We start from the raw sequence: 27,459 nt of genomic DNA, 5'->3' as shown, positions 1-27,459 counted from the left end.
TAGAAAAGTAAACGCATAACAATACGCACATTAAAATTCAGTCCAAGAGAAGTGCGAGTCTGATGTCAGAAGATGTAACCAAAGAAAATAAAAAAAATTACAATAATACATAAATAACAACAGACTACTAGCAGTTAACTGACATGCCAGCTCCAGACTTCAATTAAACTGACTGAAAGATTATGATTTCATCATATGAACATCAGGCACAATCCTTCCCGTTAGGGGTTTAGTATCATACCATCATAACATATATGAAAAGAACATAACCCGTGTCATGCCAACAACTGTTTTTTTAATAAATGTGTTTAGCTCCGATGCAAAAACCCTATAAGTGAATCAATATTAACGCCAAAATATGCAATCTTTAATGACCTGACAACAGTATCGTAACTATATCCCTTTTTAATAAGTCTATTTAAACATTTCTAGTATAAATCTTAATAAAACACAAACGTTCTATCGAGAGACAGATGAGATATATGTTCACTTTATATGTATCAGTTGTGAAAGAGAAACGGTGTGACTGATTCACTAATAATAGTTGCAAAAGAGGGACGAAATATAATGATGCAAAAATGCGTGATATTTAAAGATAAGATTTATAAATAAATTACAAGAAAAGCGTTGGTGAATATTGAAGAATTGCACAGAAGTTAAAGAGAATATTTGTCATTTAATTGTAAAATTAAATGACAGAAAAATAAACGTAAATAAAATAAATTAAAGAAAGTTTAACTTGTTTATAGAACAATTTCCTAAAAATATAAATGTTAAGTGTTTAATCTTTTAAGCATATTTGATAACGTTGTCTCAAAAATGTCCCCCAGCTAATTGATAAATGTGTCAGCTTCGAAGGCATAAAGATAATTGTATATACTTTTAAAATTAATAGACTTGAACAATTAAGATTAAGTAATTCTGCCTTTAACCGACAAAATCCATTGTTTATTAAAAGAGATCAGAGAAAGCTATTGTAATGAGTAACAAAATATTACGTGTCAAATTAAGTCCAGTCTGCTATATAAAGTCGTGCAAAACTATTTGGTTCACTAGACTGTGAACCAGAATAAAATGTAGTTAGCAGACTGGATTGTCTTTTAAAGGTTAGTAAAAATGTTGAATTTGTTTAATAGTTTATCTTATAAATATTAGCAGAAACGAGTTTAAAGAATTAAAAGATGTTTTCCAGTAAAGTAATTTTAATCACATTCACAAGTAAAATCGTGGTACAGTTTAAATAAATAAGAGGCAAAGTTTGACATAAAATTTAGGTAAATGATTTGTATAAAATATTCTTAACATATAAAAAAAAGGAATTTACTTATTCGTATAAATAACTTTTGAAAATACAATCCTTAATTTGATATTTGATTGAATATTAAAAGTAAACAAAATAAGGGGAGATAACAGATTACACGACTGTTCATTTATGGCGCGTTCACTATTGTCGGGTTTTGTATTATTGTTCGATTGATATCGCGAAATATTTGATGTATAACTATGATGGAAAAGTTATGTAATCTTTATTGTAACTATTGTCAGCTTCGAAGGCATAAAGATAATTGTATATACTTTTAAAATTAATAGACTTGAACAATTAAGATTAAGTAATTCTGCCTTTAACCGACAAAATCCATTGTTTATTAAAAGAGATCAGAGAAAGCTATTGTAATGAGTAACAAAATATTACGTGTCAAATTAAGTCCAGTCTGCTATATAAAGTCGTGCAAAACTATTTGGTTCACTAGACTGTGAACCAGAATAAAATGTAGTTAGCAGACTGGATTGTCTTTTAAAGGTTAGTAAAAATGTTGAATTTGTTTAATAGTTTATCATGATATTAATGGTAACTTTAATAATACTTAAGATTTCTGTTATAAAATTATTACATTAAAACGTTGCTATGGTTACGTTTAATTTTTCACTAAACAAAATTTATAAGTTTACGAACCTGGTGAATAAAACAAAGATGTCTATATATGTTTATTTCGAGTCCAACCATACGAGAAAATTAATGTTTGATTCCTTAGGGTTTCCTATTTTAAACCCTAAGAACACGTGCTGGTTGGACTTGTTTTATTCACCAATCAAGATGACTTTTAGAATATTTATTTTTATAAGGACAGTTTCTATTGGTCAGATCTCTTTTACCTTATTCACATTTTTACATAATTTGGGGTTACTATTTTTAATTACTTAATACTTTGTTTTTACGACCATTAGGGAAATCCGATTATTTGGTTAGATAGAATTCTAAGTGAACAATAGAAAAGAATTAGATATATTTGCTATAGGAAATACTTCTAAGAGTTTAAGCTGTCAAACCTTCTTTATGTCGCTAAGTGTCAAATAAGAATTTCACACTATTACTTATATCAAAAGTTACATAACATTATAGACTTTCTAATTATATCTTTTTATACAAAAATTAGTTATTTTCAACAATTACAAAGAAGATTCACTTAGTTTTATATGAAATATTAAAATTTATTTCTTGTAATATTTTACCTCATTTTACCTTCATTATATATCCCTGTTGTTCGACGAAATTGCTCCGCAATTTACATTTCAATTTATTTCTTTTAAAACTTGTTTAAATTTTAAAAACTTTTTTTTAATATTCTCGTAACTGGATTTGACTATTTGACTTTGTGGCTTATGATCAGTTTATATTAGATGTTTTGGTTTTACAAGTTGTGACCAAGATGACTTATTGCGTTTTAGATATTCTTATTCTTATTTTTATAATTAATAAAACAATTTTATTCTTTAATGTTTTACATTTTTCGATCTCTTCATTCTGTATTTTAGGAGCGTTGGTGCTTTTTTTTTATTATCATTATTATTATCGTTTCTCTATATTTATATATGTGGTAAGCCCGCTTTTCTTGATAGTCTGCTCGAACTCCAAATATACCCGAGTCATTTCCTCTCTCTGGAGTATGCTCATTTTCTTGGGTACTTTGCTCCGACTCCAGAACTACCGCAAATCATACCCTCATTTTCTTTTATATTTCTTTAGTCGGATTTGTTGTTTGTTTTACAATGGATAATTTTCTAAAACATTTGATTACAGTTAAGATTTTAAATTATGGTTAATGATTTGCTTATGCTAGAATATATTATGTTTGCTATAATCAAGGTTTTACATGATGACTAGCTAGGTCAACACATTTAGCACTTAATTAATTAGGACGTCAACTATAAATTCTTATGATTAAACTAACATTAAATTCTTACATACGGGAACCTTAAAACATATGTTTCTCAACACTTTATCGTAATCGCTATAGAACCATTAAAAACTTTAACACTCAGCCAACATTTTATTCATTTTTACACGTGCATTTCTCTTTAAATTTCTCTTTATTTATTCATCTATATTTATTCCTTATAGGACACTGTCGTATCTCGACATTTTCTGCTTCTTTTTTTATTTATAGTCTTTAAACAACCAACCTTTTTTTACAGATTCTTTTTATGTACTTTTATCTTTTGAAGGTTAAAGATTTAGGCATTATTTTATGATTCTCATATAAACAAAGGTATTTCTTTCTACTCTTTAACTTTAAATGAATTTGAATCGCCTGAACGTTAACTTCTCAGATATTGCATTTGAATGCTACTTTTTGAATTTTCTATTAAGTAAACAATTTAAATGTTTTACTTCTCATTTCATATTTCTTTACTTCTTTTACATCAGCTCATCGTCATTTTAGTTTCTTATTTGCCATTTTCAGTCTTCCAAATTAAATATTTTACTTTTATATCAATTCTTTTTTTTTATACATTTTTGCACTTTAATATATAGTAAGTCATATTCCGTTTATCTCAATTTAGACATTTCTTTTCACATTTAGCTTTATCAATGCCTCAATATTTAATGTAAACTAATTCTTACTTTCTTTCAACTTTTTCTTAACTTTTATTTTATTTACTTGCTATTTTCTATTTTTACTTTAACTTAAAACTTATTTGCTATTCGATTTATTTGTAATATTAACTTTAACTTACTTGCTATTTAAATAACATATTTTTTTAACAATAGAACATATATACAATATATACACAAAGAATGAAACAATATAGTTCATTTTAAATCCCACTGTTCAGAATCATTGTCCGAATTAAGCTTCATAATGTTACACATTTCTCCGTTCTCCATTCTGCGTACTTCTTTCTCCTTTCTCCGCCCTCCTTTCTCCGTTCTGCATGTTCCTATTCCATTCTCCTGTCTCCTTTCTCCATTTTCTTTTTTTCAATTCTTCCTTCTACGTTCTTTGTTCTCCTTTCTCTGTTCTAAATGGTCCATCTCTATTCTCCTGTCTCCTTTCTCCATTTTCCTTTATCGATTCTCCTTTCTCCGTACTACTTTCTACTTTATCCTTTAGAATATATTTAACACACTTATTTCCTTTTTCAATTTCAAATACACTATTCTTCGGGAAACTACTCGCTTTATGGGTACCGTGGATTTTTCCACTTGCCTCCACCATTTCTGTTATGCGGGAAAGAGGGGGAAAGCGCAGACTAAGGCAGTTGCCTCCCCTTTCCCGTTGAAGGGTGTTTGTGTTGTTCGTTTCTGTTTTACATGTTTCTTCTCCGTATTTTAACTACAACAATTTGGGGGACTGTCATTCGCGTTCTTTCGAGGCCTCCTGGTGAATAAAACAAAGATGTCTATATATGTTTATTTCGAGTCCAACCATACGAGAAAATTAATGTTTGATTCCTTAGGGTTTCCTATTTTAAACCCTAAGAACACGTGCTGGTTGGACTTGTTTTATTCACCAATCAAAATGACTTTTAGAATATTTATTTTTATAAGGACAGTTTCTATTGGTCAGATCTCTTTTACCTTATTCACATTTTTACATAATTTGGGGTTACTATTTTTAATTACTTAATACTTTGTTTTTACGACCATTAGGGAAATCCGATTATTTGGTTAGATAGAATTCTAAGTGAACAATAGAAAAGAATTAGATATATTTGCTAAAGGAAATACTTCTAAGAGTTTAAGCTGTCAAACCTTCTTTATGTCGCTAAGTGTCAAATAAGAATTTCACACTATTACTTATATCAAAAGTTACATAACATTATAGACTTTCTAATTATATCTTTTTATACAAAAATTAGTTATTTTCAACAATTACAAAGAAGATTCACTTAGTTTTATATGAAATATTAAAATTTATTTCTTGTAATATTTTACCTCATTTTACCTTCATTATATATCCCTGTTGTTCGACGAAATTGCTCCGCAATTTACATTTCAATTTATTTCTTGTAATATTTTACCTCATTTTACCTTCATTATATATGCAAAATAGTACAGAAAATTTAGAAATAGGTTTAGTTGAACGTTTTTCAAGAGATGAAGACGATATTGAATTAGATGTAAAACAAAAGGAAAACGAATCTATTTTAGAATTTTTCGACAGACTAAGAATAATTACAAAGGATCTAGAAATACCTGAAAATTTAGAATTCATCATGGGTAAAAAGGGATTACTTCCTAAATTAAATAATAGCATAACTTTGAGTAACCCGAAAAATCTGAATGAATTAAAGCAAGCGGCAATAATAGCTGAAAAATGTGCTAACGTACGTAAAACAATAAAAGATTCTGATTGCTCAAATCTAAATGTAATAAAGCAAAATAAAGATCTAGATGAAATAACTGAAAAAATTAATACATTAAATTTGAAAATAAAAGAACAGATGTCACAGGTAAATGCATATAGAAATAGCAGAGTCAATAGGATGACTAAACAAAATTATGCTTGTAAATATTGTGGTATGTCATATTACCATAAAAACCATAAATGTAAAGCAAGAAATAAAGAATGCTTTAATTGTAAAAAAATAGGACATTTAGCAAGAGTTTGTTTCACTAAATCGTATAGAAATGTGGTAAAAACTAAAAGTTTTAAAAGTAGACAGAAACCACACAAGAAGAAGAGAGAAAATATTTATATAAATTTAATGACTAATATTGAAGGAAATACTGTAAATGTTGATATATTAGGAATTAAAACAAAAGGATTGATTGACACAGGAGCTGCTGTATCCTGTATTTCAAGTTATTTATTCAATAAACTAGATAAAACTAAAATAAAAGTAAACTTGTCAAGGATTAACAATGTTTATGGTGTAGGCGGCGAAGGAATTTCTGTCAAAGGACAAGTAAATCTCCCAATAAAATTTGATAAAGAGCCAGTTGTGTACCAAAATTTTTACATAATTGATAAAATTCAACACTCTTTAATAATTGGAAATGACTTTTTGGAATATAATAAAGCTAACATTAATTATCCTACTAAAACATTAAACTTGTATGATGGAATTGCACAGATCGCACTCATAAGTACTAGACAAAATGAAGCTAAAACTTTAAAACACATCGAGCTTCCAGCTAAACAAATAAGCATTATTCCTGTTAAAATTCCTAAACAATTTGTAGGGAAGCAAATAATACTTGAACCTAGTCAGTCTTTGCAAAATAAAAGCATTGTAGGTGCTGCTTGTCTTGTGTCGTCTTCAACCCAGCAAGCAGTAATGCAAGTCATAAATCCAAATGAAGATAAAGTGGTGCTAAACAGAAATGAAATTGTTGCTTTAATATCAGAAATAAAACCTAACTCTATTCAAAATTGGTCTGATAAAACTGAAAAAGTTCATATAAATAACATTGAAAAGGGTCATAAAAACCAAAAACAAAAATTAAACATTGATCTTTCTGAAGCAGATTTGACAAATGAGCAAAAAGATAAATTAAGAAAATTTGTTGATAAAAATAGGAATGTATTTGCAACAGATTTGTCTGAAATTGGCATGACAGATGTACACTTTCATGAAATTGACACAGGGAACAACCCTCCTGTCAGTTTACCTCCACATAGAGCTGCACCGAATATTAGAACAGAGATTGAAAGACAAGTTGAAGAGATGTTGAAGTACAAAATTATTGAGCCTTCTAATTCTATTTGGCATAGCCCCGTTTGTCTCACTCGTAAGAAAGACAACAGTTGGCGATTTTGCGTTGATTATAGAAGGGTAAATGCTTTTACTTCCCCGATGCATGCTACGCTTGGAAACATGCATGATGTCTTTGATACTATGGGAGAAATGCAACCACAGATATTTAGTTCTATTGATTTATCTTCATCTTTTTGGCAGGTGCCTTTGCACCCAAATTCTAAACAAAAAGCAGCGTTTGTAACTCATTCTGGAATCTATGAATGGAATAGAATGCCGTATGGTCTACGTAATAGCAGTATAGCCTTTTCTCAGGTCATGTCACAAATATTAAGAGGATTGCACTGGAAGTATGTACTTGCATATATTGATGATATTTTGATTTTCAGTAAAACATTTGAAGAGCATCTGCAACATCTTGAAGAAGTTTTTGCTAGATTACGAAAAGCAAATTTTACTCTTAAGCCACAAAAATGTCACTTTGCTGTTAAGAAAGTCAATTATCTAGGTCATATTATTTCAAAAGACGGTGTCAAGGTAGATGAATCTAAAATTACTATAGTGAAAAACTATCCGAGGCCTAAAAATCAGACCGAGGTCAGACAGTTTTTAGGTCTGTGTAATTACTATAGACGCTTTGTAAAGGACTATGCTAAAATCACAGTTCCCTTGAATAATCTTTTACAAAAAGACAAAGAATATGTTTGGACTGATCAATGTCAAATCTCGTTTGAAAGTCTTCAACAGGCTTTGACAACTGCTCCTGTTTTGACGTACCCAGTTATGTCAAAACCATTTATTTTGACTTGCGATGCATCAGGCTCAGCCATTGGCTATATTCTAGGTCAGTTAGATGAAAATGGTAAAGAAAGAGTAATATCATACAGTGGTCGTGCTTTGAGAAATAATGAATTAAACTGGACTATTACTGAAAAAGAATGCTTAGCAGTTCTTGAAGGTATCACTAAAAACAAAGTTTATTTGTCTCATGCTAGATTCAAAGTGTATACTGATCATCAAGCTTTAGTTTGGTTACACAAATCAAAAGATACTAACTCACGTCTAGGTAGATGGGCTCTTGAATTGCAAAATTATGATTTTGAAATTATTTACAAAGAAGGTAAAAAGAATACAAATGCGGATGCTTTGTCAAGAATTCCTTATAAAGAAATTGAAGATGAAATACACCCAAAGTTGTCTGTAAACAGCTTATTGGAAAATAAGATCAAAACTGAAATTAAGTTTGAGTATACAAATGAAAAGCCAATAATTGCAGCTATTAAAAATAATGAGGTTGATCTGAATGATGTATCAGATATTTCAAAATTGCAAAGAGAATGTGATCAGTTGATCCCATTGATAAAATACCTTGAAACGGGCGAGTTGCCCGAAAATCAAAAAGAGGCTCGCAACATATGTTATGAACGAGATCACTATAGATTAAGTCAATCAGGTGAGTTAATTCATTTACATAGGTCAAGAACAAAAGGGATACCAAAAGCTGAAAGCATGATTGAACAATTGGTTTTACCGAAATGTCTAAGACAAGATGCTTTGTTAGCATATCATGATCACAATGGTCATACAGGCATCAAACGCACATACGCTGGTATACATCTTAAATATTATTGGTCAGGTATGTATCAAGAAGTTTATAATTATGTGACGTCATGTGATAAATGTCAAAGGTCAAAACAACCAACCCACCATCGTCCGGCACCATTGCTTCCCCTTCCTATCGAAGACACTTTGTCTAGATGGCACATGGACATTCTTACATGTCTACCCAAAACAAAAGACGGATATCAACACTTATTGTTAGTAGTCGATAGTTTTTCTCGATGGCCCGAATGTTTCCCTCTTAAGACTCAAGAAGCTACCGAAATAGCTGAAGTATTATACAATGAGGTGTTTTCTAGATTTGGTGCGCCAAGAGCAATTGTATCTGACAGAGGAGCTAATTTTTGTAGTAAACTTATTCAGGCTTTATGTGAACTATTTGAAGTTCAAAGGTATCATACTAGTTCGTACCATCCGCAAACCAATTCAACATGTGAACGAATGAATCGAACGATCGCACAAACTTTACGTACATTAGTGGCTAAAGATCAGTCAAATTGGCATAAGTTAATCCCTAGCGTTATGATGGCTTTACGTATGTCCACAAATACTGAATCAACTGATTATTCTCCATTTCAAATGTTGTTTGGTAAAGAAATGAACTTGCCATTTGATATTTCTGTTCAACCTAAAGATGGTATGAGTAAAACTGCGAAGAGTCATCTCGAAACCCTTATTGATAGACTGAAAATTGTAAAAGGTATTGCAAAAACTTCGGTAGAAAATTCACAAGAGAAAACTAAAAACAGGTATGATAAGAAAGCTGAAGCACCAAAATTCAGAGTTGGAGATTATGTCATGTTGCAATCTATGAAAGTACCAAAAGGTTTATCACCAAAATTACACCCAAAGTGGGATGGTCCATTTTATGTAATTAATGTTGGACAAAATAATACATGTAAGTTAAGACGATGTTCAGATCACAAATTGATTAAGTCTCGTATTCACACAAATAGAATGAAACCGTATATTGACCCAAGAGATTATAGGAATCTTCCTGAAATTCAAAGAAATGTTGTTGAAAATGACAGAGATAGAGTAGATGATATAGATGATGTTCAAAATGACAATATAGATAGAACACAAAATGATTCACAAATGCAACAAAATGATGAGACTAATGACGACGATAATGACTTCATAGCCGAAAAATTACTTGCCAAAAAGCGTAGGCAGGGCAAAAACTATTATAAGGTCAAATGGGTAGGTTATAAAAAGACTACCTGGGAACCTGAAGAAAACATAGGTGAAGGTCTATTGGTTGAGTTTTACACTAAGTTTACAAAATCAGGCACAAAGAGAAAAAGGCCAACTAGCTTACTTGTAAAACAGACAAATACATAAAGAAAAATTGAATGTTAGCCAATAAAGATAGTGTCTGAATAAATTTATAAGTCTTAATATTTGTCGGATTCAAGCTACCAATAATGCAATTTAGCTTTCTTTAGTGACCAAGTTACATCACAGAATTTAAGAGCTCTAAAATTTAGGCCACTGATATTGAATTAGGCCAAGTATGAACCATAAGAATTTTTATTGCTATTTCAGCAGTATTTAAAATTAGTGCTCAGCTGTTTCTAGACCAGCTACCGTGATTCATCTTGACTAGTTTGACTTCAACTTCAAAAATGTATATTCACAAAAACCTAGGTCGGTCGCATACTTAAGAACAATAAGCTGTTTTGTGGTAAACTTGCACTCCATAGCACAGATAACTTATATATAATAGAAATGAGAATAGAAAATCATTCAGTGTAAGATATAAGGAACATTGAAATACTGAAAATAAAATATTGTGAAGAAAGTAGCTAAAAGTTACAAGTAGTTATGCTGCCACCTGCAAAACAGGATAAGAGCTGATTTACGAGACCGATTATGACAAATATATATGAAATAAATTTCATGTTCACTTGAATACTTAAAACTTAAAAAAAAAGGTTATTGTATAGCAGAAAATACGTATTGATGATGCACGTGTAAGCTTGCTTATTATCTGATTCTATAATAATCTAACTGCGCTCGCAACTATTGTTTGAGTCAAGTAAGACAAAACTCGTTAAGTATCTACATATTTAATTGTTTTAACTGCGAAACATTGTTACCTTTTAAAATATCCAAGTATATAGATATTTTGATATATGATATACAAAACATTGTAAATAATGAGTAAACAGATGTTGGTTCTGATTTTTTTTCTTTGGTGAACTTAAATTGTCTCATAACTAAGTATATTATTATTGTGTATCCATAAGCTAACTTGTGTAGTGTCTGGAAACTTGAGTGTTGTTTTAATTGCGCGACCTTGTTACCTCTTAATACAACCAATTCAAAGTATATAGATATCTTAATTTACGAATAAAACTGTATATAAAACAGTGCAAATAATAAAAAAATAAATAAAAAAAAATGTTCGATTGTTTGTAAGTTCTGTGATGTACATAAATTTTCTTATTACTTAGTATGTTTTATTATATATGCATAAGCTAACTATTTCTTTTGTCGTTTCATATTCCTGAGTATCCTGCATGGTGATTGGTCCGGGACTACAGCCCCGAAAATTAATCAGCTTAGAGAAAACTAGAAGCATTTAAAGAGAAATATAGATACATAGTGACAGTAATATAACCTCAAATTTTAGATGACTCTGTAAAAATTGACAGAAATAGAAAAACTGTGTAAAATAGTGTATATAGAACGATGATTTTCAAATCGGTCGATTTATTCGAGACGGAGCAGACAGCCGGCACATCAAGATAACAAAATAACCAAGAAACTTTGAACTATTATTGATATTATGTGTTATCTCATATCAAACAACATATTGTTCTACTAAGTAATCATTATTAATTTTTAGGGACAAAAATTTTGAAACAAAGGGGTAATATAATGATGCAAAAATGCGTGATATTTAAAGATAAGATTTATAAATAAATTACAAGAAAAGCGTTGGTGAATATTGAAGAATTGCACAGAAGTTAAAGAGAATATTTGTCATTTAATTGTAAAATTAAATGACAGAAAAATAAACGTAAATAAAATAAATTAAAGAAAGTTTAACTTGTTTATAGAACAATTTCCTAAAAATATAAATGTTAAGTGTTTAATCTTTTAAGCATATTTGATAACGTTGTCTCAAAAATGTCCCCCAGCTAATTGATAAATGTGTCAGCTTCGAAGGCATAAAGATAATTGTATATACTTTTAAAATTAATAGACTTGAACAATTAAGATTAAGTAATTCTGCCTTTAACCGACAAAATCCATTGTTTATTAAAAGAGATCAGAGAAAGCTATTGTAATGAGTAACAAAATATTACGTGTCAAATTAAGTCCAGTCTGCTATATAAAGTCGTGCAAAACTATTTGGTTCACTAGACTGTGAACCAGAATAAAATGTAGTTAGCAGACTGGATTGTCTTTTAAAGGTTAGTAAAAATGTTGAATTTGTTTAATAGTTTATCTTATAAATATTAGCAGAAACGAGTTTAAAGAATTAAAAGATGTTTTCCAGTAAAGTAATTTTAATCACATTCACAAGTAAAATCGTGGTACAGTTTAAATAAATAAGAGGCAAAGTTTGACATAAAATTTAGGTAAATGATTTGTATAAAATATTCTTAACATATAAAAAAAAGGAATTTACTTATTCGTATAAATAACTTTTGAAAATACAATCCTTAATTTGATATTTGATTGAATATTAAAAGTAAACAAAATAAGGGGAGATAACAGATTACACGACTGTTCATTTATGGCGCGTTCACTATTGTCGGGTTTTGTATTATTGTTCGATTGATATCGCGAAATATTTGATGTATAACTATGATGGAAAAGTTATGTAATCTTTATTGTAACTATTGTAAATATATGACTAGACTGTGTGAACCAGAATAAAATGTAGTTAGCAGACTGGATTGTCTTTTAAAGGTCCCGTTGTCATGCCGAGTCCAAGCTAGTTCCCAAACAATGTAACACCTATGTGAGCAGTTCCCCGCAAAAAGAATCGATAAAACCATGAAAGAAAGACTACAACACGAATAACAAAGTCGGGACCAAGTTCCCGCATAATAGAAAGATACCAAAGGGACAGTCAACAGTTACCAAAATTATCAAACTCCAATGAAATTTCAAAACTGAAAGACGCTTATCAAATGGCAAAATAAATAGCTCAATCACATCAAACAACTACAAAACAACTGTCTCATATTTCTGACGTTGTGCATTGTGCAGAATGACTAGTTCAGAATTATTCGATTTTTATCTTCATGAAAGTGTTCATTGCAGAGTTATTATTAGATGATCAGACGAACATTTGTCCAAATTGACCGACAGAAACACACAAAATGATATAAAGCAATGAAATAGAATTGCTTACAAGACTTCTGTGATTAGCCCTGTGATTGGCACATCTTTGATCGCTCGTCCACACAAAATGATATGAAGCAATAAGGTACAATTACTTACAAGACTTCTGTGATTGGCACATCTTTGGTCGCTCGTCCGAGCTGTCGCCACAGTCATCCTCAGAATCACACAGGAAGTCTCGAGCTATACACAACTGAGTGTCGCATTTATAAAGATGTTTACCGCAACCAGCTTTAATATAAGATATGTATTGTAGTGAATTTTGTTCATTTTGTTTGTATTAAATGGGTAAATAAAACAAAAAACCAGCATTTGGTGTGTTACATACGCATGATTATTTTAATAAATAGATATGAGATAATGTGGTATTGGTGCCAATGAAACGAGAAACACTTATGAAAAACATCAACAAACGCCAAATACTGAACATCAGATTCCCGATGCAAGAATTTTCGATTCTTTTCGTTTTTTTGGGAAAACACTATGTTAGTAAGTCATCATTTTTGTTATATCTGAGTATTAAAGTATGTTTGTCCGTACTGTGTGTATCTTGATCTATCTTCCTCCGAATTTTGATTGTTGGTCTCAACGTACTAAATTATATTCCTGGTACTTTTGATAACTATAATTAGACTCGACTAGTTTTATTGTTATCTTAAACATCCTGAGTAGGTCTACTCCTGAACATATTTTACAATCGCAAATCTGAACGTGTCTGTGTACACGTTTTTTTTTACATGTGTTATATTTTTTCTAATTTGTATTTTTCCTAATTTTCAAATTTTATCAATCAAATACAGTATGTATGGTAACAAGTGATATTGACCTACCGGAAGCTTGTTGGAAATTGTATCTCATTCTGAACCCATTAAACTGTGTACTGTCGTCTGATACGAATTCCACAAACAGATATCTTCCAGATGACACCAGCTCTACTTCATCCCGGCCACAAAACTTGCCTATTAATTTGGAACTTTTACTAGACCCGTCGTAAACAGCAACAAAATCGTAGTCACAACTTGGAAAAAAAACAAAAACATTTACACCAAAGAGAAAAAATACTCCTTTTCTGAATAAACGAACAATAATTATGACAAACGGAGTAAATGTTTTACTATAAATAGTCTAAGAAACGAATTATACCTCAATGAGACCACGAGACTGTTTGTCGATATCAGTGCTGTTTCTTTGTATAGTTTTGTCTTTCTGACAAATAATTCGGTGTTGAAATTAGATCTTTGGTAGTCTATTTTACATTCCTTCGAACTTGCATAGACTCGAAAAGAGTCAGAGCATGACACATTGTTCGTTTTTCGACTTAATGGGCATTTGAACGTTTAAGTTCCCCTTTTATATCTTTCGCCTCTCGATTCCATATTACAATATAGGAAGGATTGGTGCATCAAACGAGTGTAGAGATTTTTAAATAGCAAAATTAAAGAGAAATTAAAAACAAATAATAGTGACATCCTCTAATACGTAGAGTAATAACTAAAACAGAATAATACGGGGATATTTCTTATAATGTTATTGTAAATAACGAATCCAAAACATTGGAGGTTTTTATATTTCATATTTTCAAGATTAACATGCCCAATGCCAGTGCCCCGCTCTGAGAGTGGAAGAGCAATTGTGCCATTTACTTCCAACTATATGCAACAATCCTGGAATAAACCAATTGAGTTTAATGCGGTTTGAAAAGTACAGAATTTTGTTCTTTTATAATGTATGCATATCGCAGCATATAGGTTTTCTTCATACATACATCAAAAATACATCCATCTTGTAAAAACATACTTCCAGACAAAAATATCATAGGCACTTGTCCCAGAATTTTTTCCCCTATAAACCTATTATTAAGGTACACAGGGAAAACAATTTCTGAGACAAGTGCCCTTGAAAAATATGTCAGATTAAAAATTGGAAAAGTCATAAATGATTGAACCCAAAAAATATATTTATTTGATAATTACTTGACGTCATCTTCTATGTGGAATGCTGTTGCACTGAGTCTGACCACTTTTCCTGCTGATGCATGTATCTTCCACGTACATTGAGAGTTTGGCCTATATTGGTGATGTCCATTATAATGTTGGGTTGTGAATGTTCCAGTCTGACGGGTTAATACACCTGCTCCACCGCAACCTGAATGTCCATAATCTATTCAAGAATAGAAACAGCAGTTATAAAGGTGAGTAAAAATAATCAGGGGCGGATCCAAAAGTTTGGAAAGGAGGGCGAAGTATATATTATTTTTTTTTGAACATTTTTCTTAACCTTTTTTTGGTTAAAATATAACATAAGTGTCAACGATGCACTTTTGTTAATGGTTCCTGACGTGGGGCATGTATATTTTATAATTTTATAGTTAAAGTGTAAGTGTTGGACATTTTGAGGCCGTATTCTCCCCTTTAATTGTCGATTACTAAATGATTGGATGGATCAAAAGATATGTACTAATATATTTGATGTGGGACTTTGTAAGTAAAAAATGGACATGGAAAATTCTCGTCTGTTGTATGTTTAGTTAGGTAACCTCACAGATTTCTTGTTGTAAACAAGATATACGCCGTGCAGCTGCTATTATATGAAATTTACAATACGACCGACACGAGTTAAGAAAGACCAACAAGTGTTATCCAAATATTTGGTTGAAATGTTTCACCCAACAAGGGAAGTGACGGGTTCCAAACCAACCAAAGGCTACGAATTAGTCTGAAATGGCAACGAGTTTATAAAGAATATATGAATGGCGATCGGCAAATGGAGTCATAAAGGCCACAACCAGCAGGCAGGTTGCAGTCGGGCCTTGACAAAAGTATTTAATATATCAATTCGGCGAAGCAGACATTCCGGTCAGATAATGCACCCCCCCCCCAGCCCCAAATAAATTACGCCTATTATTTATTCATCATGTTCATTAAATGCTAAATAATTTTGTTGAAAATTTTTGTTTCTAAAAGAAAAAAAAAAGTGGACAAGATTATTGTTTTCAATCCAGATACGGTTAACATTTTTCTTTAATGCAGCAAAAACCGGGTCAGAACTTTTTCTTTCAAATATCTCAGACTGCCTCCTAAAATCAAATGGTCCGTACTTTAGACTTTATGTCTATCTAGAGCTTACTGACTGGGGATCATAATTCAGCTATTTCATCAATACTTATAGCCTCGGGCGTGTGGGGTTAAACATGCTTTTGTAGGTAAATAATAATGCTGTATACTTTTTTTCCCTGAGAGTTCAATATAGAGTATTACTTTCTGTTTGATGGAACTGTGAAACAGAAGTCAATACGCTCTTGCTCAATCCTTTGTCGCTTTGACGGTGTCATACTTGTCATCCTCAGTCTAAGCAATGTGTTACTGTAATTTGAATTTCACAATGACTGAGTGATGTTTTTTTTCGACGCACTGGTCAACTCCGCCGTTGCGAATCACATGACTTTGACATTATCAATAATACATTACAGTTATTACGAGCGAAAATATCTTTATAAGTTAAAAATTGTCGCATTAGAATTAAGTACGGGTAATGGCAAAGTTCGCGAAGTCTAGTCTGATTAACAGTCATTTTACAAAAAAAAAAGTGCAAGCAAAAAGGGGGGGCGTACGCCCTCTATGTCCCCCTCTTGATCCGGCACTGAGCGAGATAGAGAACATAGTTCCAGGACATTCAGATACATTGGTATTTGTTTCATCCATTAGTGACATTCGGCTGTTTTGTGCTCTTTGGTTGGGTTGTTGTCTCTTTGACACATTCCCCATTTCCATTCTCAATTTCAAACCTTTAATACAGATTTCGTTGCTCATGGCGAGTTATTCGTATAATTATTACCAGTTTATAAAGATTGATTTAGCAATTTCAAACTTATGATATTTTTACTCATCTGATGTGATAATATAGCTCATTGCTCATACTTATGTAAGTTGAATATCTAAAGTTCAGATAAAATATCAGAGTGACAACAAAGAAGTGAGATTGGATTGGCCAACTTCATTAGCAAAATATCCTTCTTTGTGTGAAAGATCTCATATATGATGTGAAAGTCAAATTGAGAAGCATGTCAACTGACTTTAGCCGTTATAATGGGATATAAAAACATTTAGGCATTCCAACCAAAGACAGCTAAAGCACCTGCACCACTTGTTCGGAAGCCCAAACAATGCGGACTTTTAATAATTGGCTTACAATTGAGTATAAATTTCGATATATCTCCCGTAGCCAACAACAACTGTAGGCACACTTTCCCCATATTTTTTGTTTCAAGTTGAACGTCATTTTTATGGCTTGTTTAGAAAATTCATCACATTTTATCCACAATATGAGTTATCTTCTTAAACAGTATGTTTCAAGTTGAACGTCATTTTTATGGCTTGTTTAGAAAATTCATCCCCTTTTATCCACAATATGAGTTATCTTCTTAAACAGTAATTAGCTTTAACTCGCAGTTTCAAGTGCTAACAGTATTGTATCCTTTTCCCTTTTTAAAAAACTATTCAGATGTCAATTTTAAAAAGAAGACAACAATAAGGTATGTATAAATCAATGTTATCAAAATAATAGAGTAACATTAGACATAGGGAATATACTGGATAAACACAGAGCCAATAAGACAACTATTTGCAAGATGGACGTAAATGTAAGCAACTATTGGTCATCATATACGGCCTTCAATCATGAGCAAAACCAATACTGTATAGTCAGCGCTAAAAGACCTCGTATTGATACGTCAAAATAAAACAATTCAAACAAAACAACCAACGGTCTTATTTATATACAAAACTATAAAAGTAACAAATGCTGATGAATGATGATTATTATGTATATATTGTGTACAAGATGTAAGTTGTACAAAATATAATTTGCAGGTTTTTTTTTTTATACATGTTAAAAGATTTTGGCACATACATTTTAACACCATGTGATAAAAGTGTATCTTCTTAAATTAATTAAATTTAAATACATATCCTTCATCCTAATATTTAGTGCTATTTTCCTTGTCCTAAAACAGGAAACAAGGACACCTGATTGGTTTACATTCTATTCTATTTCTCCTTTTACCAAAATTATATCCATAAAAAGTCTGTATTCATTATCTGAGACTATTAATATAATAGTCCCAGTTCTTATAGAATTTATTATGTCAATGCTCAGTATAAGACTGTATTATGTAGTCATAGAATATGACAGAAATATGCGAAACACAAGAGTGCACTTGTATCATCCATTTGTGTTAAGCGATTAAAAAAAACCACCGATATTAAACTTGTACAAAAATTCTAGACAAATCATAATTTGTACATCATTAAAATGTGTACACAACATTAATGTACCAGTAAGATCAACCCTCCGTTAGAATATAGATAAAGGAAGATGTGGTATGACTGCCAATGAGACAACTCCCCACTCAAGTCACAATTTTAAAGTAAACCATTATAGGTCAAGGTATAGTCTTCAACACGGAGCCTTGGTTACACCGAAGAGCAAACTATAAAGGATCTAAAAAAATACTAGTGTAAAACCATTCAAACGGAAAACCCATAGTTTAGTTCATAAAAACGTTAATTTCCCAATCCCAATACATCAACACCAGTAACAAACAACAGTGATGAAACTTAGTTTTAGTATATTAGTAATGTTATCAAAAGTGATTCTAAAATAAACCGCAAATAACACATGTAACACAAGCACTGTTTTTTTAGATATAGTTTTAAAATTGAATTTAAGTCGTTTTACCTGCATTTGAAAAACTTATAAAAATTCCAAATATACAAACAATGATTTGTTTCATCGTGGCCCAGTAATTAAAGTAGTTGAGTAATATAACTTGACAAATAGATAAGGCACCACTTTTAAGGTCGCGTGGAGAACTACGTGCTAGAAACGAAACGTCATTTCTGGACAAGATAGCAATGTAATATGACACAGCATTATAGACTAATTCCACTTACACAACAATTATGTTAAGCCTGTTTCTTTTTTTGATAGAATTGTGGACTGCTTACCATATCCCTTTTATTTTGTGAAATGTTTGAAATAGTTTAATTTTACTGACTTTTTGTATTAAAATTGAATGACCTAGTGACTAAGTTGATTCGGTTCTAGTTTAAGGACATAAGTGAATGAATCTTCCTTTTGATTACAAAGCGTATTGCATAATAGTGGAATATGGGCTTTATAGCTTGCTGTTCGGTGTCAGTCTAGGCTCCGTGTTGAAGACCGTACCTTGACCTATAATGGTTTGCTTTTATGATTGTGACTTGAATGGAAAGTTGTCTCATTGGCACTCATACCACATCTTCCTATATCTAACTAATAGTTCAATAGATACTAGCTTGGCTATCATAGCTATATCAGTAATCCTTTCATTGACGAATCAAAAATCAACCGTTTGCAATTTTATTTTCTTTGTATTAGAATGTGCATTTAGTCGTTAAATAATACAAAAAAATCTAAATGTACTGCTGAAATTTACACATATGGAACTTACATAAAATAAGTAAAAAATAAATGGTAAAATACTTCCATATATTAATATCTTCCAGTTTTACACGGAAACTCTACACAAAAGGTTACAACAAAAGGGACGATTTTATCTTTCGTTATTGTTGATTTTAATCCCATCTATCACTGGTGGTAAGCGGATGTTGTCTTCCATTTTCGGATGGTCGTAACTTTAAGTTAAGTTACGACCATCCGAAAATTGGAGACAACTCTAGAGATAAGTTTTTCTTTTCCGATTTTCGTGCGGTAAAAGGTTCATTTGAGTCAAATCGCTTGTCTCATTTGCACTTATCGTGAGTGCGTTGTTATTGAAACCAAATTTGACACATAAAATCATTCCAATTTTCGTAAAATAGTCATTAAAAAATTCGAGCATGATGGTGGTAACTTTAAATTGTGATGGTCGTAATGTCAACTATAGTATTTTGGATGATGTCGTAACCGACATAAGATGGTCGTAACTTTAAAAGGTGACCGTAACTCAAGTATTAAGACGAACTTTATCAAATTATTTTAAAAGTACTGTGCACATAACCATGTTAATATACTCAGTTGTTATATAAAGTTTACTACAAACAATATTATTTAATTTGTAACTCTGATAATGGTATGCAGAAATTAAGTTAAAGAATTATCAAACATACATTTTTGATATATTCCAAACGACCATCATTCAGGAATAACAGTGAAAACTAATCAACTCGCAACAAGCCAAATTGTATTTTAGGGTTGAGTATAAATATATTTTTTACTGTACGTTAAGGCATCAAATTGGTGACTACACTTGTATTCGATCCCTCATATTTGTTTTTAGATTTTTTTCATTTACGTTTTTTTTTTATTAAATTATTGAACGTAACAATTTTTACAAATCATTAATGCCTGGTGTTTTTAACGTGTTGTCTTTATTTTATATCGAATGCATGACGATCTTGCGGTATATCATTGATTTTTGTTCTGAGTATTGGTTCGGAATGAAAACTTAATTCATGGTGTCGCACTTAACATTGTGTTAACCTAGAAAGTATGAATATGGTTGATATATATTTTACAATGCTACACACGTTGAATTTAAGAGTAAGATCAAATATTAGTAGTTTGTAGCCAGGCTTGTCGCCAGGATAATATTACAAGGTAGAACTAAATGTACTGCGGCAACTATCACATACATATGCAGGTTGAAAATAATGTTTATGTTATATGTTTATATTGTACGAATGTACTCAGATTTAAAAAACCAGCACGCTGAGTTGAAGCATAAAGTTCTATCTTTTAAATATTATCCTGGCTACAAGCTATGTATAAATATTGTTTACTGAAGTCTTTTTGCTGAAGTCGAAAAAAATACATTATCAGCAGCATAATATATATATATAAACAATGTAAATTGCTAACCCCTTTAATATTCTTTACAATGAAGTTTAAGGATCCATACCATGAAGGAATTTTTGACTCGTGTAGTAATTCTGGCTCTAACTATGCCTCCTCTAGTAGTGGAAAGATGATCCCAAATTTTCAAGCCTGTGCCAGTATCTGATCACAGACTTTGCAATGTCAAAATGCAGAGGGAATCTACCGAGTTCAAAAAGAGTAGCAAAATGTGTTGCCTTTTTGGTAACACCAAGAAATGTTTACAAAATTCAATGTGTAGTCTTTCTGAAAGAAGCTTAGGATAAGCCTGATCTACATTTGTATTCATAGATTTTATTTTTTTAAAGGGTTGAAATATCTCCAAATTCATGTACTATATAAGAGAATAGGTTTTATTGTATGCTCAAATACATGAAGGCTGTTTTTTAAACTTAGATTCAGTGACAGAAAGTCCTTGCGTTGCTTATGGTAATCTTTTAACGCCTTATTATACAATTCTCTCTGAGCGAAGGAAAAGATGCAGATGCACTAAAAGTTATTCCTAAATATTTACAATGTTGAGCACAATCAATAAGTCTGTTATTAAAATAAAAAATCATGTTTGATATGTCTGCCTGTCTTGTTAAATACAAGCACCTTGGTTTTAATATGATTAATTTTCAAACAACCATCTTTACAATAAGTACAGAATCCATCAAGTTAACTCTGAAGTCCTTTTGCTGAAGGTGAAAAAAATGACAATATCATCAGCATATATAGTAAAGAGTGAATAAAATTGAGAATGGAAATGAGGAATGTGTCAAAGAGACAACAAACCGACCATAGAGAAGACAACAGCAGAAGGTCACCAACAGGTCTTTAATGCAGCGAGAAATTCCCGCACCCTGAGGCGTCCTTCAGCTGGCCCCTAAACAAATATATATACTAGTTCAGTGAAAATGAACGCCATACTAAACTCCAAATTGTACACAAGATACTAAAACTAAAAATAATACAAGACTAACAAAGGCCAGAGGCTCCTGACTTGGGATAGGCGCAAAAATGCGGCGGGGTTAAACATGTTAATGAGATCTCAACCCTCCCCTATGCATCTAGCCAATGCAGAAAAGTAAACGCATAACAATATGCACATCAAGATTCAGTTCAAGAGAAGTCCGAGTCTGATGTCAGAAGATGTAACCAAAGAAAATAAACAAAATGACAATAATACATAAATAGCATCAGACTACTAGCAGTTAACTGACATGCCAGCTCCAGACTTCAATTAATATGAATATGAATATCAGGCACAATCCTTCCCGTGAGGGGTTTAGTATCACACCATCATAACATATATGAGAATAACCTAACCCGTGTCATGCCAACAACTGGTTTTTAAATAAATGTGTTTAGTTCCGATGCAAAGACCCTATAAGTGAATCAATATTAACGCCAAAATATGCAATCTTTAATGACCTGACAACAGTATCGTACCTATATCCCTTCTTAATAAGTCTATTTAAAGTTTTTGTTAGCTTCTGAGGTGAATACTTTGTGCTTTATAAAGAATATTTCCGTAAAATATTGGATGTGACATACCTGAACGTACAAGAAATCTGCATGTTGAGCTATATTTATGCCCGCGTCACACTGTCCCGATTTTTACGCCGATGGCAACACGGTTATGGAAATTTCCTAAATCGGGACTGATCGTATCCAGATCGAGCTATTCGTAGTGCCATCTTTAACCATCTTTAACCATCGGCCACTTTTTCTAGCCTTCGGGGACAACTTCGGGAAGGGTTCTAAATTTTTCAACATGTTAAAAAATCCCCGAAGGTGCGTCCGATGTTGAGGGTTCGTACTGAGTTCGTATCACCATCCTCACCATCGTAATCTCACCGGGAATGCATCTTTGAACATCGTATTGCATTCGTGTTTCCATCGTTTCCATCGGGCGGTTTTGACATTACGATGTCTACACGAATGAATCACGAAGCTACCCGAAGGTCTTACGATGACAACACGACTTCGTGAAGACCTCGTAATCCCATCGTGTTGCCATCGAATAAAAGTACGAAGGCGACAAGATGGAACTACGACGGCAATAAATCCAGCTAAATGTAAGTTAATTTTCGCGCTAAAATACATTTAAAGTGCCATGCGCGATATGCACTGGTCAGTCTAATACGACAGTTAAGAAAGACTCACAAAACATGGAGCTGTTACGGAAGCAGGACAAGTCGCCCCACTGGCAAGTCGCCCCACACCTAGTCGCCCCACGTTTTCACCAACTCGCCCCACTTTAAAAAAACATATCATATGATTCTATGAGAACAAGAAAGGCGACAGCGTTGTTTCTATTAATTCAAATGGAACAAGAAGAGCAGCTATTACAGGCTCAGGATTTATTTTTACAAGTAAAATATTATTTTTCGTATCAAGTAACATAATGAAAATCATAAACGCGCCTCGTACACCAACACTGCAGGTACAAGTATATAGGGAAACCAACTTTTTCTTCATTATTCTGATTTTTTTATGTATCGTCTGAGTTGTTGTCACACGAATATTTACTCCATAACCGTTTTGTTTTCTATATGTCATATTTTGCCGCATTTGTTGCTTTCCCCACATCCTTCCTTTTGTCTATATTATAATGATATTCTCCTGGAAAGAGCTCTTTTTGAATAAAGGGGATCAACGAACCTATTACCTTACCTTTAAGATAGATCAGTAAACATGGGCATAATTATGGGTGATTATTCAGACTAGTGCACACATTTTACAGTTTAAACAAGGCAATGCCGAGCGTGGGATCCCCTCGTATGTAACATATTGGGGACACGTATGGACACTATATTTGTATAAGACACATGCAGAAAATGGTAAATTGAATATATAAAAAAGAAGATGTGTTATGATTGCCAATAAGACAACTATCCACAAAAGACCAAAATAACACAGACATTAACAACTATAGGTCACCGTACGGCCTTCAACAATGAGCAAAGCCCATACCGCATAGTGAGCTATAAAAGGCCCCGATAAGACAATGTAAAACAATTCAAACGAGAAAACTAACGGCCTTATTTATGTAAAAAAATGAACGAAAAACAAATATGTAACACATAAACAAACGACAACCCCTAAATTACAGGCTCCTGACTTGGGACAGACACATACATAAATAATGTGGCGGGGTTAAACATGTTAGCGGGATCCCAACCCTCCCCCTAATCTGGGACAGTGGTATAACAGTACAACATAAGAACGAACTATAAAAATCAGTTGAAAAAGGCTTAACTCATCAGATGGACAAAAATACAGTGGACGTGGCCCGGTACTTATACATCCCGACACAAAAAGACACAATGAACAGATCTGAGAGTACTCGCAGTTATCTGACAGCTAGTTCAAAGCCACTAACAACTAATAAAAAAAATCATGCAACAATTTTTAAAGACTAAACTATCAATCCGTACACATCCAACATCCAATGGATTTAGTGTAAAGACGTCATAAACAGCCAGAGAAAAACATGACCTTGTGCGATGCCAAGTTACAGGTATCGACAGATTGTAGTTCCATGAATATGTATATTTAGTTAGCTTTTAATTTACTGATAACAAAATCAATATTTATACCAATAAAAACAATATTCAATGATCTTATTACAGTGTTGAATAGGTAACCTTTTAGAATAAGTTTATTTAAAGGAGCGACAAGTTTACATGGATCATTTCTAAATTTCCGGGCACGGTTAACAACATTTCCGTAAAAATGAGGATGTGCTATTCCGTTTGAAATAAGTTTTCTACAGGTACAACCAAACTTCAAAACCAAATCTTTATATCTATGGAAAAATTTAGTAAAGGTTTTAAGTACATTTTAATTTATGGTAAAGATATCCCTGGTTTAATAATTTACCAGTAATACATAGGTTGCGTTCGTTAAAATAAAAAAACGTCACAAAAGACACGGGCATAGCGAACAAGTTGTGAAATATAAACACCGTAAGATGGTGCCAAAGGAACATCACCATCTAAAAATGGAAAATTAACAATAGGGAACGAAAAACCGTCTCTTTTGTCGTAAATTTTAGTGTGGAGTTTCCCGTTTAAAACCGAAATATCTAAATCCAGGAAAGGAGAGTTATTACCGAATAAATTTGATTTATTTAAAGTAAGTTCCTTGGGGTAAATTTCCACAGTATATTGAGAAAATTCTTGATTATTTAACGAAAATATATCATCAATATAACGGTAAGTGTTGTTGAATTTATCAATTAACTGCAATTTCGACGGGTCTTTACTGAGTTTAGTCATGAACTGTGATTCGTAACAGTAAAAAAACAAGTCTGCTATTAAATGGGCACAAGTAGTGCCCATGGGGATACCTACAACCTGTCGATAAACTTTGTTTCCGAAACGTACATAAATGTGCATATTTGATATATAAACGTCTTTTAGACATCGTTTGGCCATCGCGCCATCATCGTAATCCATCGTGTAGCCTTCGTAATCCACCGTGTAGTCTTCGTGATCCATCTTGTAGGCTTCGGCTGAGATATGAAGCTTAAATACCCGTCTTCGGTTAACCTTCGTATGTCCATCTTTTGCTATCGTATATAATTTCGGCACCATCGTATAGACTTCGTTATTCATCGTACTTGCTTCGGTCACTTTTTGGTATTTTAACGAGATCGGGACCAACTTCGTACGAACTTACAATTTTCGCATTCGGGTGTCCATCGTATATAAAAATCGGGACAGTGTGACGCGGGCATTACGAATGATGTAACCGATGATAAAATTTAGTAAATGTTTTGACTAGTTTGTGATATCGAAAACCCTGGTGTAATAATTTTTCAGTAATATATAATTTTCTCTCGTTAAAATTTAAAACATTGTTACATACACGAGCGAATCGTACAAGTTGAGATAGTGGACTGGTCGTGAATTAACAACAGCTGGATCAGGGGAACTTTTAAAACAATCAGAAAGTTCATTTAGGAAAAAAAAATTAAAAAAATTGGACTCAAATTGTCTCCCCGTTTTACTCCAGCTTTAGTCCAAAAGAGATCTGTTACCATATATTATTTCGGTACCTTTTATATCGCTGACTATGTGGTATGGGTATCTCCTCATTGGTGAAGGCCGTACTGTGACTTATTATTGACAATTTTTATTTGAATTTGGACTCTGGGCGGGTGTAGAATTGTATATTTGACAATCATACCACACCTTCTTATTCGTATATAATAGATGCTCATGTGTTGTGCTTTATAATGAAACAGCCTCTTGTGTCGAAACGATATTTTAATATTTCAAAAGTCAAAATTCAAGTTAGTTAAAAACCCAACATTTAAAGTCCTTCCTTGTAAACCATAAATTTTAGTTATCACAAGCAAATCGTCAGAAGGAGAAGAACATGTCAAAATTAAAATGCTCCGTATGGCACAGATTAATACGACCGCTGAACAGTTGGGTAAGTATGGACACAGTATTCTTGAAGCTTGATGCAGCTCTGAAGGTTAAACAGAACGTCGGAATTCATCTTAGGCCAAAATTCATAATATTTGACTAAGGAAGTTGCAAACTGGTTTGTCTAAACAATACCATCAAGAAAATTCAAAACCAAAATGGTAAAAAATTCCTAACGTCAAAACCATCATATTTGCCTCGTGATGGTACGAACCTAGTTTACCTAGAAAAAGCAGGGGCCTGATCTATGTCAAAATAATAAACGTAAAATAGACAGCAACAAAGACAACCACAGAATTATAAGCTCCAGATTTGGTATAAACACAAATTAAGACAATAAAATGAATCTAAAACAAACAAGCATATTAAATAGAACGACAAAACGTGTCTCGAGTTAAAGCCATCATTTATGCCTGAAGTTGTAAATTTCTACGTCCTTTACATGGTCTCTAATGGAGAGTTGTCTTATTGGCAATCATGATAAATTATAATAGCTATTTCGCACAGGCACTCGTCTCAGAAAAAAATTTCCTATATACCTAAAGATATATAGAAAAAAAATTCCTACATATATGGGAAATTTTTTTTCTGAGACGAGTGACATATAAAGGTATATAGGAAATTTTTTTCTGAGACGAGTGCCTGTGCTATTTCGTGATAATAATATATAGAAATTGAATATTCTGCTGTAAAAACTTACATTCATATAAAATAACAATAACTTTATCAAACTCAATACTAAGTTTTATTATCGGATATATATAGAAAAAAATATAAATTTTATCTTACATTAGTGTAGGAACAACAATGATTTTGTACAAATAGAAGGAAATAAAAAAAAAATAGAATCACATACGGAGTTAAAGTCGTTAACACCAATATCTGGTGGAAGTTTGGTTCGTCCTTGTGCGGTTTCAATTTATTCATCACCGTTCAACATGGTTTATTTTCAGTAAACTTGGCTAAAATAGCAGTGCTCGTAAAAATCGCTCGAGTGCTAACATACAATCATAATTTAAATGACTAGTTAATAATATCCATTCTAAATATGTAGACCTTCTGTAATCACTCCGGTTTTGTATATTGTTAGGATTCCTTGATTTTATTGATGAGATCACTCACAGCTTTAAAATCATCCTTGTGGTATCTA

General features: G+C 32.1%; 1 protein-coding gene across 1 annotated transcript in view; it reads right to left on the bottom strand.

Moving 5' to 3' along the window:
- Positions 1 to 18,844, bottom strand: part of LOC139510228 (transmembrane protease serine 6-like) — a 48,717-nt gene extending 29,873 nt beyond the window's left edge. Inside the window, exons 1-4 of the mRNA XM_071296705.1 lie at positions 18,706 to 18,844; positions 14,943 to 15,129; positions 13,800 to 13,987; positions 13,069 to 13,200 (exon numbers count right to left, since the gene is read on the bottom strand). Coding sequence (XP_071152806.1) covers positions 13,069 to 13,200; positions 13,800 to 13,987; positions 14,943 to 15,129; positions 18,706 to 18,760 — 562 coding nt within the window. The 5' untranslated portion in view covers positions 18,761 to 18,844. The remainder of the gene's footprint in view (positions 1 to 13,068; positions 13,201 to 13,799; positions 13,988 to 14,942; positions 15,130 to 18,705) is intronic.
- Between the last annotated feature and the right edge of the window lie 8,615 nt (positions 18,845 to 27,459).

This window comes from Mytilus edulis, chromosome 2 (assembly GCF_963676685.1).
Source record: "Mytilus edulis chromosome 2, xbMytEdul2.2, whole genome shotgun sequence".
Taxonomy (NCBI): Eukaryota; Metazoa; Mollusca; class Bivalvia; order Mytilida; family Mytilidae; genus Mytilus; species Mytilus edulis.
Note: the sequence above shows the minus strand (reverse complement) of the source record. Positions and strands in the feature narration are given on the sequence as shown.